Here is a 20895-nt window from a genome sequence, read left to right on the forward strand (position 1 = left end):
ACAAATACAATTCTGTAACAGTTGCTTTTCGAGTCCTGGGGCAGGTTGTAGACTAGTCTTAAAAAATTAGTCATCTAATTTTTTTCTTTAAGGCTGGTCAAAACTTTTAAAGTCTTAGATGTTTAACTTATGAACACAGTTTGAAACCCCTAGCTGTTCCCAACAAAATATATACATCAACTTATGCATATATTTATGTGACAGTAAACAAATAATAAATATTTTATATATTAAATACATGTTTCCTGAAGTGTGTTCATTTTAAAACTGTACTAATTTTTCCACTGCCCAGTAGATGGGGCAATAAAAAGTCCTGTGTGCCTAGCGCCTGTCCAATTTAGATTCTGAATAGATGACGCTAGGAACGGGATGCTCCGCCCCTGAAATTGATATGTCCAATAGTGTTCTGAGTTTTTAATTCTGACTCTCAAAGCAATCATTTTGATTGGATGTTGAATCCAGAGTGGGCGGAGTGCAATATACGACCTTATATATGCGTAGAGCTCTCAACTTCAGTTTACAATTGACAAACACAGAGTAGTAACGTATTATACGGTGGGTTGAGCAACGGCGTGAACGCTGGCGTCGCAAGGCTAGTAACGGGGTAAGAGATGACTAACTTACCTAATGATTTCTGGAACTCTTTTTAAGAAAAAACAAACAAAAACTCCAGTCTTTCTGACTGCAAACGCATGCAGCCCAGAGAGCGGTTATTCTGGTTATCCTGATTAAAAATAGCTACAGACAGCTTGTAAATTAAGATAAGATTTTTAATTGTTGTTGTTAAGATTAACTACTTACATAGGACTTGTCAGTTGATATATTTCTCAATTTTAATAGCATTTTCTTTTTCAAGTTTCCTAACTTTTTTGCCTCTTGCAGTGTAAAAAAAATCAAGTCGGTACATAGCTTTCTTAGTCTTTCAAGAGCATCTGTTCAGGGCCATGTTGATGCTGTTTCTGTCTGTCTGTGTAAACAGGAGTCATCTATTGCACGACCACCTTGAGGTGATCAGATCAAAGGTGATCAGTATTTGATTGAAAGGAGCCATTGCACAGTGATTATAAGGCACCAAGCTGCATATTATTATCTGACCATTTGAAAACATGGTGCAAAACAAAATTACAGAGGTCACAGGATTCCATCGCTCCTTCAAGGTTGGAAACGACTTGTGATTTTACCAGAAAGTGTTTTATGTGAAATGGCAGACTTTAATTTGTGACACTTTTTCTCCTGTTCCCAGGGGCAAAACCCTTTCAAAACTGATGAATTCATAGATTTGGAACCCCATGTTGACTCATCCTTCAAGTTAGACCGCTCGCCAAGGCCTGGTACAGCTATTTTACCTACATTTTCATTAATATTGATTGTCATTATCAGTCTTTGAGGTTGACGTAAACCCTGGCGAGATACTTATTGAGGAGATATTGCTTATCTCTCATGCATTGTTAGGCAAAGTTCATAGCAGATTAGAGTGATGGACTTGGCACACATTGTTCATCTTAACCGTTTTTTTTTTTTTTTTTAAAGACATGCCATCCAGCCAGCCCATCAATATCCCTGATGCCAAGAAGAGAAATAAAAAGAAAAAACGATGCAGAGCCACTGACAGTTTCTCCGGACGTTTTGAAGGCAAGCCCTTTTTTCTTTTCTTTTGTAAATGCTCAAGCCTGGAGTAGAGGTTCACTGTCTGTAGAGGATAACTATTCGGTTTTTCCTTTGCAGATGTTTACAAACTACAAAATGAGATTCTTGGAGAAGGGGCTTATGCTGTAGTTCAGACCTGCATCAATCTGATCACCAATAAAGAATATGCAGTAAAGGCAAGTTTCAGCACCCTCTTTTATTTAAAGCAGCATATTGCCAAACAAACTGTTGTCAGTGCTCATACAACCATCAAATAATCAGTGTCTTATCTATGTTCAGGTTAAACTCCAGTTGCAATAGCAAAATACACTCTTAGGCCATACTGTCTTTATGATTGCTCTGATTTTGCTGTCACAGAGTCCCAGACCGTTATTGGAGCTTGCTGTAATTGTTAATTAGAAGCGGTTAGCAATGTGATTTGAGCTGATCTTGTGATTTCAGTCATGACACAGTTTTCAAGCAAGTTTTATATTATTTCAGCATTTTGTAAAAAGAGTGATATCCGGATAAAAAGCAAAAATGTGATTGATAGATTAATAGAAATAATTTTGTGCAATCTGAACAGACTTAAAGAGTGGATTCTTCTGCAAAACTCTAAATCTAAATTTGAGTAGCAGGAGGACATTGTTAGTATGTTCTCTTAAATGACATTAGAGCATCAGTGGTTTATTATTGACACTAGGAATATGAATTGAGGGAAGCAAACTTTGGCTCTTAGTTATGTGTCCTGCCTTCAATGTAGAGTGTTACTGTACATAAGAATAAAAGGGGTTTATGCTGGGACCGATGGCTCTGTATCAGTGTTTTCAGCCCTCTTCAGGAAATACAGGACTCTAGCTTTCATTCAGGGTCGTTTGAGCTGTGTCCATTTTATTTGTTATGTGTACTTCTCTCTGGAACAATGGCTTTCCAGCTACTGTGTTGCAGCTGTTGAACAAAAATATAAATGACCACAGTGCCTGCTCAGCAGAGAAACTTCCTCTCTTCAGTTGTTGATATTGTGTAGCAGGATATGTAATCTTTGAAAAAGCAGTGTGGTATCTCTCGCTACATCGATTTGACCTCTAGTAGATAGAAAGCCGTGGGTGCTAAATGAAGCGTGTGTGGGGTGTTCATGTGGCATTTCATAACAAATGTTCTGTAACTTTCCAAAGGGAATGCATAATTGAAAACTGCAGGTTCTCCACATTGCTGATGTCATGGAATATTGTCAGATTCCAAGAGTCTTATGAGCTGGTGCTTTTATGGAAGCTGGAGAAAGATGAATTGTTTTGTAATTTGCATTCCATTTGCTGTAAAAAGAATGGACACTGTATGAATAACATGGAATAATAGTCTTATGCCAATGTAAATGGATTTTACTTGGTACAGTCAAAGGGACAGATGGCAGATAAACCAGCACATGGGTTGAATTAAGAGAGGCAGGCAACACTTTTGGTGTGAGTACACTGCAGCTTTCAATACTGCACACATGGTCTGGATGCCCTGTATGTTGTGAAACCTGATCGTCTGTCTAGTCCGCCAGCCTTTAAAGCCTGATGACCATGTGTTGACCTGCTGAATCAGTGGTCCGAGATGTTCTTTTGTAGGCAGGCAGTGGCGTGTCATCGGTGTGCTTGCTAATCTCCCATACGCGCCCAGTGAGGGTGATCCACAAAGGGACATGCAGATCTGTCGACTCAAGCTCGATACTGAGATGACGTGAACATGTCTGAGGGTTTTGGCACTTAAAAACAAATGTGTACTTCAAGGTCTGTGTCCAGGTAGCAGAAGAGCCCGTCAAAACAGACTCTGAGTTCTGTAATTCAAGGTCGGAACACAGTGTGTCCTTCCTAGGGTTTGTATTCGGTCACTAATATGACGTTTCAATGTTATACAGATAATTGAGAAGAGGCCGGGCCACAGTCGGAGCCGTGTTTTCAGGGAGGTGGAAATGCTCTACCAGTGCCAGGGCCACAGGTACGGGATGCTCTGTGTGACACTACTGATATGTTCGAAACCTCAAAGGGAAATTGCATGTAATGGTCACAGAAATACCAAAGTGCATTGTGACAAAAATAAATCCAACATGGTGGGTAAGGGGAGAGAAATTTTATTTAATACGCCAAACTAAACTAAAGTACCGATTTAAAAATTGCTCTGATGTAATTATTGATTATTCATGTATCATGCGGTTAGCTTGGCTAAATGAAAACTGTATTGAAACCAATTGTAGTTGAGTTTTATGATTGTCACGGTGCCACCTTAGACTGCTGCCTACATAGACCGCAAGACAAGGTTTTGGAACCAAGCTTGTGAAGCTAATTAAGACTAATTGGAAAAAGATTCCTTTAAGCTTCCTTGCCATGTAATTGATGGCTAATGTTAATGTCTTTTCTCACCACAGAAACATTTTGGAACTGGTTGAATATTTTGAGGAAGAGGACAAATTTTATTTAGTCTTTGAGAAACTGAGAGGCGGTAAGTTGTTTTTTTTTTTTTTTTTTTTTTTTGTTTAAAGGAGTCATATGATGCGATTTTTTTTCAAATTTTCCTTTCTCTTTGGAGTGTTACAAGCTCTTGTAGATCTGTAAAGTTGCAAAAACTAAAATCTCAAATCCAAAGAGATATTCTTTATAAAAGTTAAGAGTCAACCACACCCCCCAAAACGGCTCGTTCTAACACGCCCCCACATCTGTCACTATGTGGGAAGACTTGCATAACGCTGCCCAGATGTTCACGCAAAGAAAGAAGGCGTACCTTTTATTCTCGTTGTAGTATTGTTGTTGCCGCCGCCGCCTCCATGTCGTATAGACACTGTGTGTTTCACTGTGAAAGCGAAACTGCTTTGTTTGGCCTTCCAAAAGAGGACGATATCTGCTTCATCATGTCTGGGGCTGATCCGTGCTGGTCGCTGAGGAAATACATCAACTTTGCGCTGTGGATCACCGAATCTGCTTTCACCATGGACGAAGCGAAGTCCAGCCCGGGGTCATCACATGTGGTTGCCGCAAGCACAAGGTACGCTCCTTCGTAGAATCCTCCCCAAGCCACCTGCCTCTGCTCTCTTTAGACCGCGGCTCATTCTAGGCCTCCGACCTCTGCTCACTCAAGGCTGCGGTGTGTGATGCTGTTTCGTTGAGAAGGCAAAACTACTTTGTTTGGCCTCCCAAAAGAAGACACGACAAGAAAACATGTTTATATCAAGTTTATAATGGGTTTTATGTTTGTTTCGTCGCTCTGGGCGGACAAGGCATCACAATATGTTAAGAGACGTAACATTTCCTTCACAAGCTTGAGGCATTTGGCCAATCACAACACGCCGGATAACTGACCAATCAAAGCACACCTCGCTTTTCAAACCGATGAGCTTTGTAAAAGAGGAGAAACAATGTAAGTATGTGGAAAATGTGTTTCATTACACAAAGTACACAAAATAATGTTCTTTTTAGCAGCATCATATGACCCCTTTAATTAAAACTAAGTTATAGGTGTAGTTCACCCAAAAATGAAAATTGACATTTTCTCATCCTCATGTCATTACAAACCTGTATGAGTTTCTTATGTTGGGGAAAAAAAGATATTTTGGAGAATTCTTGTAATTAAACAGCTGATGGTCCCCATATTTCTTTCCTTACTATGGAAGTGAATGGGGACCAACCACTGTTTGGTTCAAATTCCTCAAATCAATTCTTTTTTTTTTTTTTTTTTAAACTTCAATTATTCTTCTGTTAATTTGTGTTCAGTATAAGAAAGAAACTTATTTAGGTTTGGAACGACATGAGGGTGAGTAAATGATGACCGTTTTCATTTTGGGGTGAACTATTCCTTTATTTTAAATGGTAGTTTATTTTTTATTTTTTGTTGTTTTTTGTGTGCGTGTATTTTTCATAAAATAAATGCCGCCTTAGTGAGCATAAGATACCCGAGAAACATTTAAAAAAATCTTATCTACCTTTTTTAAAACTGGTTTCGAATGTGTATTCATTTTGTAAAGAATCTATAGTCCTAAATCTTCATGCATCCATTTGTATTCCCAGGTTCTATCTTGACTCACATACACAGAAGACAACACTTCAGTGAGCAGGAAGCCAGCATAGTGGTGCAGGACATCGCCAGTGCTCTGGACTTCCTACACAACAAAGGTTGGGACCTTTAGTGTTGATACAACATGATGTTATCACGCATTCTATATATTACCAATATAGATAATTGTTTATGTCTTGTTATAGGGATGGCACATCGAGACCTAAAGCCAGAGAACATCCTCTGTGAACATAGTGAAAGGGTGAGTCTCTCTCTGTACATGAGGAGACATGAGACATCTGAGGAGAACACACATGCACTGCATTTCTGACCAGATTTTTGACAAATCTGTTGGGTACAGTAACATTTTACGTGCTTTTTGTGCTCTTGAACGAAAACATGATTTGACCCGATTATCCATTTAGAAATACTCAGTGGACACTCTTAAAGGATTATTTCACTGTCAAATAAAAAAATTCCTGATAATTTACTCACCCCCATGTCATCCAAGATGTTAAGTCTTTCTTTCTTCAGTCGAAAAGAAATTAAGGTCTTTGAAAACATTCCAGGATTATTCTCCTTATAGTGGACTTCAATGGCTGCCAAACGGTTGAAGGTTAAAATTACGGTTTCAGTGTAGCTTCAAATGGCTCTACACGATACCAGACAAGGAATAAGGGTTTTCTCTAGCGAAACGATCGGCCATTTAAAAAAAAAAAAAAAAAAAAAAAAAGTAAATCCTTAATAAACAGAAATGCTTGCACTGCTCTGCGATTCGTGTCCACGACTTCACGTAATACATAATTACGTTGAAAAGGTCACACGTGATGTAGGTAGAAGTACTGACTCGATGCGAGTTGTGGACGCGCATCACAGAGCTTTTCACCCTTTTTTTTTTTTTTTTTTTTTAATCATTTCTCTAGATAAGACCCTTATTCCTCGTCTGGTATCGTGTAGAGCCATTTGAAGCTACACTGAAACTGTAATTTTGACCTTCAACCGTTTGGTAGCCATTGTAGTCCACTATAAGGAGAATAATCCTGAAATGTTTTTTATCAAAAACCTTAATTTCTTTTTGACTGAAGAAAGCTAAACATGAATTATAAGGAAATTTTAATTTGAAAGTGAACTAATCCTTTAACTCATTTCACAGTGGAATTTATGGATTTTTTTTTTTTTCTTTTTCTTTTCCTTTTTTTTTTTTTTTTTTTTTTTTTTTTTTTTTTTTTTTTTTCCTGTAGATCTCTCCTGTGAAGATCTGCGATTTTGATTTGGGAAGTGGGATCAAACTGAATAGTGACAGCTCTCCCATCTCCACCCCTGAGCTCTTGACTCCGGTGAGTTTAACACGTATATTAAAGAGATAGATCACCCAAAAATTTAATTAATTACTTATCCTCATGTCGTTCCAAACCCGTAAGACCTTCGTTCATCTTTGGAATACAAATTAAGGTATTTTTGATGAAAGGATACTACCACGATCAACGTACAGAAACGTAGCAAGCACATCGGTAAAATAGTCCATGTGACATTAGGGGTTCAACTGTAATTTTCATTTTTGGGTGAACTTACCCTTTAATGGTTGACTGATATGGACTTTTTGATTGACGATATTTTAGACAGCAGGATGGCCAATGACCTATATGATATCACATTATTAAATTAGAATAAATGTGAATAACACGTGCTGCAATTAAATTGTATTTATTTAAACATATTTGTGAAATTATAGTATTTTTCATTAATACAAATTTAAAAAACATGAATGGCATGCTTGTAGGACAGGTGATTGTAGGAGAAGGAAAAAGTGAGGGGGAATTATGACTTGGAGAAAGGAGAGAATTTTTAGCATTTAGCTTAAAAGGATCATATGATGATGCTAAAAAAAAACATTTTTTGGTGTAATGAAATGTTTATGCGGTTTAAGGTTCAAAAACCTCGATTTTTCACAAAGCTCATCGTTCTGAAAAGCGAGGTGTGCTCTGATTGGCCAGCTATCCAGTGCATTGTGATTGACCGAATACCTCAAGCGTGTGACAGAAATGTTACGTCCCTTAACATATTGTAATGCAGTGTACCGGCATGATGAAACGGAACCAATAAAACCCATTACAAACGAGGCATTTGTAGCATCCAGTGGGGACATTATTACTGATTATAATGACTTGTAGTGTCTTTTTAAGCATTGCGTTGTGTATCCCTCTGCGTAAACATATAAAACCATGTCTGCATTTGTGATCAGAGAAACTACAAACAACAATCGCTACTCTACACTGCTCAAAACTTATGTTTGAATCGTCAGTGGCAAATCCTTTAAATATGAAAACGTACTTACAGTCTGTAAGTCAGCATTATTTGTCAGAACACCGGCATTGTAGGCTACTCTCTCAAGAAACAGTCCTCGTCCTCCGTAAAATGCATTGCATGCATTTGAATATTTGGTTTGAACTGTTCTGGAACAGTGTTGTAAATACAACTTAACCGCTGATTTCTAGTTGTGTCCTCTTTTGGAAGGCCAAACAAAGTATTTTCACTTTCACAACTAAACACACAGCGTCTCCATAACATGACGGCAACAACAATTAGGGGTTGCACAGACTAATCGACTAGTTGATTTCAGTGCTCTGCCATGACGCTTTAAGCTTGACGTCGACTAGTCGCTGGTCCTATAGAGGGCGCAACAGGATAATAAATCTTTGAAGGACTTCAGAACAGAAATGACAAACCGAAATGACAAATAAATGTATACTCCGAAAGCTCCACAAGACGTGTGTAATTATATTACTGGATGCTCGAAATTGAACGGGAGAATGCACATTCTAATCGCTGTTCTAATCTAATGCGCTGCTGCACTGTAACGCGTACACACACAAGCTACAGACAGTAGCTCGTACATCATGCGCAGATCGTGTGCACAATCATTCAGCGCGGAAATGTACTGTCAACGCTGTTCTGTGATTTCTCAATAAAAAAAGCTTAGAAACTGGAAAGTTCAAGCATATATTTCTTAATACCTAAATCACACAGCGTCACTACTACAAAAGAGATGCTGCCATGTAGAATTAATTCACACACACAATCGCTTTCACTAATGCATGTATATGTAATCTTTACTGTGCTACTTTATCTATATCTGATTTAGAACGAGCAGAAATCTGTAAGAAATAAAACGACCCAAAGGCAAAAGAACTGTGGCTGTGTCATATGCCATAGCTGTGCACAAGGTGTTTTTTACAGCTCCAGGCTTATTTGTTCATTAATGACGTCATCAGCGACTAGCCGACTTCGACTCGACTTTCATCCCATAAAAGTCGACTTTAAAAAATCAGAAGTCGTTCAACCCCTTACAATACTACAGCGAGAATAAAAGGCTTCTTTCTTTGCATGAACATTTGGGCGATGTTGTGCAAATCTTCCCACACAGTGACGTAGATGTGGGGGTGTGTTTTAAATTAGGTGTTTTAGGAGGGCGTGGACAAGTCTTAACTTTTATAAAGAATAGCTCTTTGGGTTTGAGACTTTAGTCTTTGCAACTTTAGGGATCTTATCTATTCACAAACGGCTTGTAACACTCCAAGGAGAAAGGAACACTTGAAATCGCAACATATGACCCCTTTAAAGATTTTTGAAGGCTTATTCACAATTATGTTTCCATATAGACATATTGTCATCTACGTTTTAATTTGGTGTTACATAAATCAAGCCACTAAATCTAGCCAGTGTTTTAAATGCCATTTTTGCCACTTCACTGCATTGGACTTCTAGATATCAAAATAAGTAGAGCAGAGATAAAGTTTATTGATTTAAAGCCAAAGCCAATAAACCTCCAAGTGATCACCTCCAGTAACCAAGTTTTGTAAGTGTTGAACATCTGTTTTGATGTGACGCGTTACCTTGGGTCACAGAATTGTCAAGATTACAGATCAAGGAACACCGTAAACTAACAGCGATTTTATTAGCTCTCTGAGTCTGAAGGAAACAGGCAAAGGTCTTTTAATGTGAAATGTCTTCACGAACAGTGAGCATAAACAAAATTCCTCATGGAAATCTTTTCACCCATACCTCAGTCTTCTCACCACACACTGGGATTTTCAGGTGCTTTTGAAGTGTTCAGACCGGGTTACTAGAGGCTTTTGGTTTCGTATGGTCTGCTCTTTCTGATGTCTACAAGGTTTTTCCTTTTTTTATAAAGAGTTTCCTCTGCACCCGGAAGGAGGTGGGTCAGAACTTGGATGGTGAACCCTCTCCATTTACCTTTTTTGATTTGAGCATAATTGCGCCAGGATGTTCAAGAACAAATCCATGGCACAGTTCCATGTGGCATTTTACCTTCTCATTTTCAACTCATTTCAAGCATTAACTTTTCTCTCTGTAGCATAAAGGGTTTAGTTTACCTAAAAACAAAAACAGTCATGTTATTCCAAACAAAGACATTTGTTCATCTTCAAAACATGCAAAGGCTTTTTTTTTTTAATGAAAACCAAAACAATGAAAATTGTTTCTCCATTAAATTATTACCACTAAAACTGATCATAAAGTTTATGAAGACCTCTTTAAAGTAATCTAAATGAACTGAGAAGTTTAATCCAAGCCTTCGGAAGACTTGCACTCACTTTGTGATGAACCTATTTAATTTAGCCATTTACTAGCCAAATTGATCCACACATCAAATATGGTAAATGGAAGCTCAAAGTGCTTGATAATTCTTGTGGGTTTTGAACATTGAATTACAGTTTATACAGTTTTCACTTTGGGTGAACTATCACTTTGAATACAGCTGCATGTTTCACCCTCAACTGTGGTTTTACTTGCTAGAATAGTGACCAGGGAAACTCCCTGGTTTTGGCAGAGCTAAAGTCCTGTCTTGCCATGATAACATTCCCTTCATAAACATCTGAGAACTTACAGTAATTAAGACTGACGCAATGCCAGTGCTAACTTTCAGTGGCTGAGGTCACTGACATAAACAAGATGACTTATTTATCGTCTCCATGTACATTCAGGCTTGCCCTCTTTTGCTCTGTGCACTGTTACACTCTTGTACCCAGCAAACTATATGCAAATCCTTACTCTGCAAAGTAATTTTTTCTTTTTTTTTTAATGATGAGAGGAAGTGGGTGGGGCTGCTTCTAAGCGACAGCAAATCCTAAGATTCCTTGTGCACAGAGGAGTGTTATGTAAGAGCCTAGTCATGCCGAACGCAAAACCAGCTGGGCAATAAACTGACAATTGGGGATCATTGCTGGACTGCCTGTGATTTTCTTGAATCACAATATACTTCTATTCCTGATGTGAGACAACTACTATAGTTGTGTTCCAGTTGTGCTCCCACAATTAGGTGATCTTTTAAGGACTTTGATTGGTTAGCCAAGAGCTCTTACTTCAGATTAAAAGGGTCACTTACGATAAAACCACAGAGTCACATTTTTATCAAGGCACACTATTTTTGTTGGCTGTCACGTTTCCTTGAAAGTGATGCCCCGACACATTTACGGAGCTCGAATGGTTTGAATGAACATGGCATTGGCTTGCGAGGTTACTGAGACTTAGGCATAGATTTGTCAGGGTCAGAGAGATGGCAGTCCTGGTTTATTTTTTGGAGTGTCCTCTGAGGACATGTAGTCTCCTCCCCCTTGGCCTGCAAAGAAACATCAGCATAACGTCTTCAGCTTCCGCAGTTTGCTTCAGTGACTCCTACAGTAGTTGTGTAACAATCTTTTACCAGACAGCTGCACTTTCATAAAAATAAACAAATTTGCTCATATCCCACTAAACTGCTAACCTCCTTGGTTTGCTCCCCCGAGTGTCTCTGTTCATTGCATTAAGTATTAGTGCACCATTTTTTGTGTCTGTGTCTGTGTGTATGTGTGTGTTATGCAACACTCGAGCAGGGTTGGGACTTGTTTATCCCTAGCCGGTGTAGAGCAGCTTAAACCCCCCCCCCCCCGTGGGCCCTGCTGGAACAGTTGTCCGCTGACGCGTCCAGGTCTGAATCGGATCAGGCCACCCCAGCTTAACTCTGAACAATGAACTTGATAATGCCCTGCAGGTGAAAACAAACAGAAGAGGCCAAGCTGAGGGAGTGCTGGTAGCTCTGATAAATGTTGTAGCTCTAGATGGCTCACCTTGTAACTTATCGTACTTTTGAACTTGTTGTCCAACCAAGTGACATGCTGATGGGACAGTAATAGTAACCATGAAGTGAAACCAAGTTTGTTCCTCTCTGCTCTACCCACTGAGATCTCGTGGCTTTTACAACCCATTTGGGAAATTTGTGGACTTTTCCTTGTGTAAGAGGACTTTTACAGTGCATACTAAAAAAATATATTTTAAATAATTCCTACAGTGTGGCTCAGCTGAATACATGGCTCCTGAGGTGGTGGAGGCCTTTAATGAGGAAGCTAGCATCTACGACAAGCGCTGTGACCTGTGGAGCCTTGGCGTCATCCTGTACATCATGCTGAGTGGATACCCGCCCTTTGTGGGTCACTGTGGAACAGACTGTGGTTGGGATTGGGGAGAGCCCTGCCAAGCCTGCCAGGTACACCACATACTTGGCCAAGATACATGGTTTTCTGGGAAAGCATTCAGTATCGAAAGCAGTGAAAGTTCAAAACTTTCCATGGAATCGTAGTAGGTCTAGCCACCTGGTTTCGTAGTCGGAGTTTGACAATAAGGACTGCCCGACTAAATCGTCACTAGCCCTATTGGGCTACGTTGTCACAAGTTTATTTACATACATTTGCCAATTTAAAAATGGGGAAAAAACCTTAACGTTGAGTCTGAATAGTGATATTGCTTCTGTGAATTGATGTTTAATACCATTCATCACAATGCGTCCACAGAGCATGCTGTTTGTGAGTATTCAAGAAGGCAAGTACGAGTTTCCAGAGAAGGACTGGGCACACATCTCTCCTGCAGCCAAAGACCTCATCACCAAGCTGTTGGTGCAGGATGCCAAAGACCGCCTCAGTGCTGCCCAAGTTCTGCAGCACCCTTGGGTCAAGGGAGTATGTCCATTTAAATTTCCATCTCTAGGTTTCCTGGGACTCTATTTCACATTAATTATTTGCTTCTTGGGCTGTAAATCATGTTTTGTGACACATTTCTGTTGTTCTTCACCTTAGTGTGCACCCAACACTGTGTCTTCCATATTACATCAGAGGTGAGTATATTGCATACTAAATATCCTTATATACTCACAACAAAGGTTGTATTTTTTTTGTTTTTTTTTTCGCTTTGAGGGTCAAAAGAAGTTTGAAATACGTGAGCACACGTACGGATTAGGGTTATTTTACCCAAAAATGAAAATTCTGTCATTTAATTATTCACCCTCATGTCCTTCAAAACCTGTAAGACCTTCATTCATCTTCAGAACACAAATGAAGATATACTTGATGAAATCCGAGAGCTTTCTGACCCTGCATAGACACAAATGCAACTACCATGTTCAGGGCCCAGAAAGGTAGTAAGGACATCATTAAAATCAGTGGTTCAGCCTTAATTTTACGAATCTACGGTTGAATACCTTTTGTGTGCAAAGAAAACAGAAGTAACTTTTATCACTGTCCGCTGCCATTCACAAGAGTACCACAACGCTGATCTCATATGGACTATTTCAAAGATGTCCTCACAGCGTTTCTAGGACTGGGAAAATTTCAGTTACATTGCAGTCTACGCAGGGTCAGAAAGCTCTTGGATTTAATCCAAAATATCTTTATTTGTGTTTTGAAGATGAACGAAGATCTTGCAGGTGTGGAATGACTTGAGGGTGAGTAATTAATGACAGATCTTTCATTTTTGGGTGAACTATCCTTTTAAGAAATGGAGCAATGGAACTGTAGGGTTTTTTATAAATATATATATATATATAATTTTTTTTTACTTCACCAGAAAGTTCACTTTGGCAAGCGAACCCTGTTTTACCTTGATGTTGTTGGAAATGATGCCATGCCAGTTTGTTCTTCAATTTGGCTTGACGTATAATGGGGGCTTAGTGATACATTTATAAATTCCAGTAGCAATAGTTTTGACCGAGAATAGCAGACCGTTAATCATGCCATCCTTGCATTCGATGTTCTTTCTCCAGGGGTGGGAGCGCTCAGGACCTGACGTTCTTTGCGGGGCAGGCCGTAGCCATGAACCGGCAGCTGGCTGAGAGGGAAGAGAGTGAGGAGCAGCAGCAGCAGCTAGAGAAGGAGCTTTCCTCCCCGCTTCTCTCCACCAGCTCCGGCTCCATGCTGCTGTCTCCTTCCTCCAGGTCCAAGCTGGCCCGCCGCAGGAAGACCACAGGCAGCCAGCACCAAGGGCCGGTGTGCGCTGCTGAACTACGCCAGCTCCTCGCCCCGCTTGTGATCGTAGGTGACTGTGCCTGATCTCTTCCATGCTTTCCAGCCTCTGCTCTCCACTGACGACTATTGATGACACTCTATCGAAATCTTCAACTAGGCAGTGCGTTGACATCTTGACCTCTCTGCCCACTTACTTTGTGGGCTCTAAGCTCTTGTGAGAAGCACTCATGTTTGTAGCACTTAAAGCACCTAAAAGGCCCCTGCAAACAGTTTTGACTGGGTAAAAAGCTTGTTGTGGCCAGAAAAAAGATTTGTTGACGTCTGAGTCCCAGGAATCTGTCAATATAACAATGTTTACGAAAAACCTTTGGAACCAAAGGACTCAAGTTGCTTTCATTCATCTAAAGCTGGACCCCCACCTAAGCCATTTAATTTCTAAGCATCGGGAAAAACATTCTGCTCTTTGCCTTTGAGCTCACATGGGACCCCCAGCAGCTGAATCATTCGATTTGTACTTATGCCATATTTGAGACTTCTTTCTCACTCTCAAAGTAATATTGATGGCAGACTGAGACTAGTGTTGCTGGGACTTAAGTGGCAAATGATTTATTATTCACATTATCCAGGGAAGAAATTGCAGCCATGTTGTGTGGGGTTTGTCTGGTCTGAATTTATTTATCAAGGACCTTATTTACCAATTTCACTCCACTGTGTAACACTTATTTTCTGCCAAACACGAATCTCAGCAGTGTTTTCAGCAGAAACCTCAGGATATCTCTCTCTGAATGAGTTACCAAAGCATATTTGAAACCAGAAAGATTCATTCTATGTCAATTCATTGGTGTCTTACATTTCTGTTTTGTCCTTGCACTGGAAAGTTTTGCCTTTTTCAGGGAGACGGAGCAGTGCAGCGCAACTTTTGTACTTGGCCTCTCAGGAAAACAGGAATTAGTTGCATGATCATATTTCCTCCCCCTTTTCGTTTCCTCATGTTTCATCCCCTTTTGACCTGCAATATAAGGAACTGCCAGAGGTCAATTTCAAGGTTCTGTAGCAAATTTAGAGAAATTCTCTTCCATTTTCATTTCCAACTCCATTTTCACCATTCATTCAGGTAGTCATTGAACATTTCCTGAACACACGGGCTCTGTCAATGACTCAATGACTCATATTCACTGTTTGAATAAAGGGGATTATTCCATGAAAAGTCCTTAAGTCCTCTTTTAGCCTTCATTTTGTACTTGTAGAAGGTCAGATACGCAATAAACCTCCAGACATACCAATGTACTATGCTGCTGTATTACTTTGCCCATTCCCTTGGCCCCTGCCCCTTTTTTTTTAATTTTTTTTTTATTGTTTTTGTGTTGGAAAAGGAGATTTTTATCTTCCTTTTTTAAAGTCTCAGTTTATTTGTGTTTTTTAAATTTAAGGATGTTGAACTTGTAAGAGAGAATGTGTGTGTGTGTGTGTGTGTGTGTGTGTGTGTGTGTGTGTGTGTGTGTGTGTGTTTTTTTTTTTTTTTTTTTTTTTTTTTTTTTTTTTTTTTTTTTTTTTTTTTTTTATTTATTTATTTTTATTTTTTGGTCTTCAGTGATGCATAGACCAGCTCAAATTGTTCTTAAATGCTACTTGTTACTTTTGTTCTGCAATTTCTTTATTAAGATGACTGTAGACACTTTAATAATGTTTGATCAAAGTTATTTTTATTATTATTTTATTATTATTATTTTTTTTTTTTTTAAAAATAGTGTCACCAGCAAATATGCAGAACAACCAAGAACAAAACCAGGTGCTCCTACTCACTCTGAGTGAAGCAAAGCCTATCATTATTGGAATTCCTTTTTTTTTTTTTTTTTTTTTTTTTTTTTTTTTTAAGCATTTTGTTCTTGAAATGCATTTCCTCTTTTTCTGATGGAAACCACCTTGGAATATACGGAGTTTAGTCTCATTGTTTTTTGTTTTTATTTTTTACTTGCCATTGCATTTTCATTTAATTTTTGTACCCCCCATACATGAAAATTACTAGTCTACACTTATTTTAGGGACCAGTGGTGTAGCTTTCATGTTTATCTTGTATTTTCATGTGGTTGTACCATTTCTGTTTCTCATCTGACCCAGGGGGCAAAAATAAAGAACATGCAAAATTGTTCAACTACAATGGTTACGGTTTTCTTGTAAAAACTCTCATAATTGACTACCTTAACTCGGGATTATTATTATTATTTATTATTATTATTCCAAACAGCCTGCCACCAAAGTTCAGTTAATTTTTATTAAAAGAGAACATCTGTATCTTTAAAGATGCTTTAATGATCAGCTTTTTTTCACATTTCATACAAACATAAGTATAGAGATATATTAAGAGGGTATTTATTTATTTTGCTCTTAAAATAACATTTTATTCACATTGTTTGTGCTCATTTGTCTCTTATCACTGAACTTCTGTCTTTCATGTAAACTCTCTCGGACGTCATTTTTAGAAAGAGCAAGTGGAAATCCTGGCAGCGGCAGGTTGCAGCGCCACTTCCGGTGGCATCCCCAGATGCCATGAATTTCCTCTAGTTGTTTCTGGCAGCTGTCTGAGTTCGTGGCAGCTGCCACGGTCTTTCTCGCCATTTCTGCTGTTTTCTCTGTTAAAATCAACACTGTTTTCAGTGGCGTGCGGTGGTGTTTAAAAATATGATGCAAAGTTCCCACAATTGATTTATTATTATTATTATTATTATTATTATTATTATACATTTTTATGTATCAGCTGCCAGAGTTCTTGCCAGGAGTCAAAGGCAGCTGCCACAGTCTTTCTCGCCCGTTTCTGCCGTTTGCTCGGTAAAAACTACACTGTATATCCTTACAACCTTACTGTTGTCACATTTCCCTGGTTAAATAAACATTACATAAAAAAGGCTCAAAACAATTATATTTCTTATTTTTACACTTTGTAACATTCTGTTTATCACAACAAATCTAATCAAGTTGTTGTATTTTTACATTTCTTCCAAAATAATAACAAAAGGCAGTAATAATACAAACAATATTTATTAATTTATTTAATACATATCCTGGTTAAAAAAATAAATAAATAAAATTGTAAAGCCTGAATGCAATGTAAGTCGCTTTGGGTAAAAGCGTCTGCTAATGCATAAATGTAAATATACTTTATTTGTCAACTGATGTTCAGCTGTTCTTTTTAACATTACAAGCGGGTGTCGCTGTTGGACAGTTACTTTATAAAAGCTAGTGGCTTTTACACTTTTTAATGTCAAAATTTTGTTTTTGTAAACTTTCTCATGCAGGTTTTTTCCCCCTTTTTCTTTAAACAGACTCAGCCTCCCTTGCCTTGACTGCCCTTGCCTTTGCATCATCATTTAAAAAAACACCACTGCACGCCAGTGAGAACAGTGTAGTTTTTACCGAGCAAACAGCAGACAGTAGCCATCGGAAGTGGCGCTGCGACAGCATTTTTACGTGTCTGTGTGGGTAAGATACTCGTGTCACAGATTTGGTAAACGTTTCATTATCCCATAACGTGGTTCACATGCAGGTCACATACTTAAACAGTCTACTGCCTGCATATCAGCGAGACCTTCACCTGACAAATACGTTGAGACAACGTTTCAGAATAACAGCGCACGTGGATTTATTTACTGTTGGGTAAACGAGGGGAAATATAAAGGCATAATTGTAATATATCCAAATGTTTTAATTTTATTTTTGGGCCGTTATTCTCAATGGTGATTATTTTGTGGTATATTATGGTGTTACAAAAAAATTATTCAATAGAATGTTTTTTGTTTAAATATTTTCCTCCATATTTCGTAAGGACGAGCGACTTGTGTGTCAGAATAGCTAATATTATGTCCTCATGTTGATCAGAGATAAAAAAAAAAAAAAAAAAAAACCTTGATAAATATGGCTGACAATAAAAAGCCTTTATGAACAGGAATAAACCGCTCTAGATGAAGTGTATTGGGAAACGGCTGTTGAAAATAAACACGAGCTCCCCCAAGTGTTGAAATCCCGTCATTATTTTGTCTACACAGTTAATTTCACTCTTATATAATTTACTGTAAATTACATAGCAGTAAAATTAACTGTGTAGACAAAATAAATTATTTTGTTTATAAATTATTTTCATTATTTTGTTGCTATAACAAAAAGAACATTTAATTTTTTTCCCCCTGAAAATGTGAGATGCGGTCATTTATGTTCAATTCAAAATTCAAATATAAAAAAGCTTTATTGTCTTTCTTAGACTGCTGGACAATTGTCTTTGACAGATCCTTATACAAAACAAATATAGTTTACATGGAAAACAACAACAACAACAAATCTTATTTAAGACACAAATAGCAAATGAGATAAATATTTTCTCATAGAAACTCTATTTAACCAGATGGGAGTTGTTGAAAAGAATCATGGAAATTATATAATTGATCAATATGAAATGCTTTCCTTGAGATAAGACTTTTGAAAATTTATAAACATGGCTTTATGTAGCAAGTTAGTTAGTTATTAGTAAAAATGCTGAGAGGACATTATCAAACACAAAGCTTTACCTGTGAAAAAAGTGCTCATTTACATCATCATCTTCTGTAACTGTTCAGAAATCAAGAACTGGTGCAGAAAGAAAAGGTCAGGATCCACAAGAGCATCGGACATTAGACTTATGAACAACACAGAGCATCTATATGACATCTACAGATTCAGAAGAATATTGATTTCTTTATAACATCATGCAAGAGAAGATACATGCAGAACATGATTTATTAGAAGCATATAGTTTTTAATTTACATGACAGAAATTCAGGTCTTTTTCAGTGCTTCTGGCACACAATTATCAGTGCTGCAGTTATTGATATGATGAGGAAAACCCCTGTCTTGAACAGCAAGTACCATATCAGCACTGGCTCCAAGACCCCTTACAGAGACAGAGAAACACACACACACACACACACACACACACACACACACACACACACACACACACACACACACACACACACACACACACACACATTCAGTTACATGATATACACTAGAACTAAAGTTGTAGCTCTAAGATTCGTTCATTCTCTAGCAAAATAATACAAAAGTTTTTATAAACTACATGAGATATTATGAAATTGAAATTATTAAACTGAAATTGAAGTTATCAAGGAAAAGGGACAACTGTTGCAGAACTTTTTAACTTTTCGTTGCACAAATTGTGCTATCAATATTCAATTCAATTATTATTATTTTTTTTTTTCAATTGTAATTCACTTTGGGACCATATCAAAACTTTTAATATGCAGTAGTATAATTCACTTTATTTTTCTAATGCTTGTTATATGTTTCATAGGTCGGAGCAATTTCTTAACAGGACAATAGAAGAGTTAAATGATATTACATTACACTTATCAACAAAAGTTATATTTTGCTCATCCTGTAAATTTTGTGCCATTGCAGGACGAAGCCGATCAACCAACTTTAAAGGAATAGTTTACCCAAAAATGAAAATCTATAGAAAAATTATTCATCCTCAGGCCATCCAAGATGTAGATGAGTTCACTGGATAAGAATTGGATAAATTTAGCGTTACATCACTTGCTCACCAGTGGATCTTCTGCAGTGAATGGGTGCCGTCAGAAAGAGAGTCCAAACAGCTGATACAAACACAATAATCACAAAAATCATAATAATCCACAAGTAATCCACACAACTCCAGTCCAGCTAACATCTTGCGAAGTGAAAAGCCATGTGTTTGTAAAACACAAATCCATCAAGACAAACGATCCAGATCTCTCTATCTATAATATTGCTTTCTTCAGTGAAAACTTATCATATTTTGGCCAGAAGTGATAGTTTGAAGTTAAAAGTTAAAGTTTGTTTCTTGCAAACACACTTTTCACTGGAGTCATGTGGATTCCTTGTAGATTATTGTGATGTTTTTATCAGCTGTTTGGACTCACATTCTGACGGCACCCATTCACTGCAGAGGATTCAGTGGTGAGCAATTGATGCAATACTAAATTTCTCCAAATCTCTGTTCTGATGAAGAAACAAACTCATCTACATTTTGGATGGCCTGAGGGTGAGAAATTTTCAGCGAATTTTAATTTTTCTGTGAACTTTTCCTTTAACTTAAATGCTATTTTAATAATTTATTTCAGTAATCTAGATTCAGAAATTAAGAAGTTAATGGAGAAACTTACTTGATGGTGAGTGGCCTTGGTATGTGGTATTAGTCAGAGAGGATGATGTTGTATTTACAGTGGGTAAGTATTCTGATATATAAGTTGAAGAAAAACTACAGTCTGAATCACACACACACACACACACACACACACACAAACTTTCTTAAGTTATGAAGTTTTCAAAATTTAATATTTTTAAAGAGCCAAGAGGATTTCACACTTACCTTCCACTTTCACTTGAAGCCTGCTTTTTGAACCTTTCTCTGTTTGGCAGCTATATATTCCTGAATGACTCTTATTTGCACTGTGAACGTGTAAGGAGAGATTGTTATGCAAAGACTCAAGACTATACTGAACTTGTTCATCTTTCACCAGTTTTACATGGCTTGATGGTCCATCACAATCCAACTGACATGTGAGGGTAAAGTCCTGACCGGAGCAAACACTTTGTCCTCCTGTCACACTGATTATGGGCTCACAGCCACCTAAAAAAAAAAATAATAGACATGTAGCTCTCCAAATATGTCTGAGTAAAAAAGTCACTACGTACCTTTTTTGAAACTTACCACTTATATGTGATAAAATGAGCAGCAGCAAAGTGAATTTCAGAAAGCACATGTTTGAACTGAAATGTGACCAACCACTGAGGTTTGAGTAGGAATAGACTCTGCAGAGAGACAGGAACTCGCAGGTCATGAACAAATTACCCAAGCTGTTGCTTGATCAGCTGATGAGCAATAAGATAAGGCCAAGCAATAAAAATCCCTCAAATCAAA

The 20895-nt window shown here is 37.9% G+C and overlaps 1 protein-coding gene across 1 annotated transcript; it reads left to right on the forward strand.

Annotated features, from left to right (window-relative positions):
• The first annotated feature begins 465 nt into the window (after positions 1 to 465).
• Positions 466 to 15226, forward strand: LOC109056808 (MAP kinase-interacting serine/threonine-protein kinase 2-like). The gene is made up of 14 exons (XM_042718174.1): positions 466 to 604; positions 980 to 1157; positions 1244 to 1331; positions 1531 to 1632; positions 1726 to 1823; positions 3527 to 3606; positions 4034 to 4107; positions 5667 to 5771; positions 5859 to 5914; positions 6894 to 6989; positions 11999 to 12193; positions 12498 to 12662; positions 12780 to 12817; positions 13742 to 15226. Exons 2-14 carry the CDS (start codon positions 1107 to 1109, stop codon positions 14025 to 14027), a joined length of 1434 nt encoding a protein of 477 aa, XP_042574108.1. The 5' UTR covers positions 466 to 604; positions 980 to 1106; the 3' UTR covers positions 14028 to 15226.
• The last annotated feature ends 5669 nt before the right edge of the window (positions 15227 to 20895 follow it).

The sequence above is a fragment of the Cyprinus carpio genome, chromosome B2 (genome assembly GCF_018340385.1).
Source record: "Cyprinus carpio isolate SPL01 chromosome B2, ASM1834038v1, whole genome shotgun sequence".
NCBI classification, from domain to species: domain Eukaryota; kingdom Metazoa; phylum Chordata; class Actinopteri; order Cypriniformes; family Cyprinidae; genus Cyprinus; species Cyprinus carpio.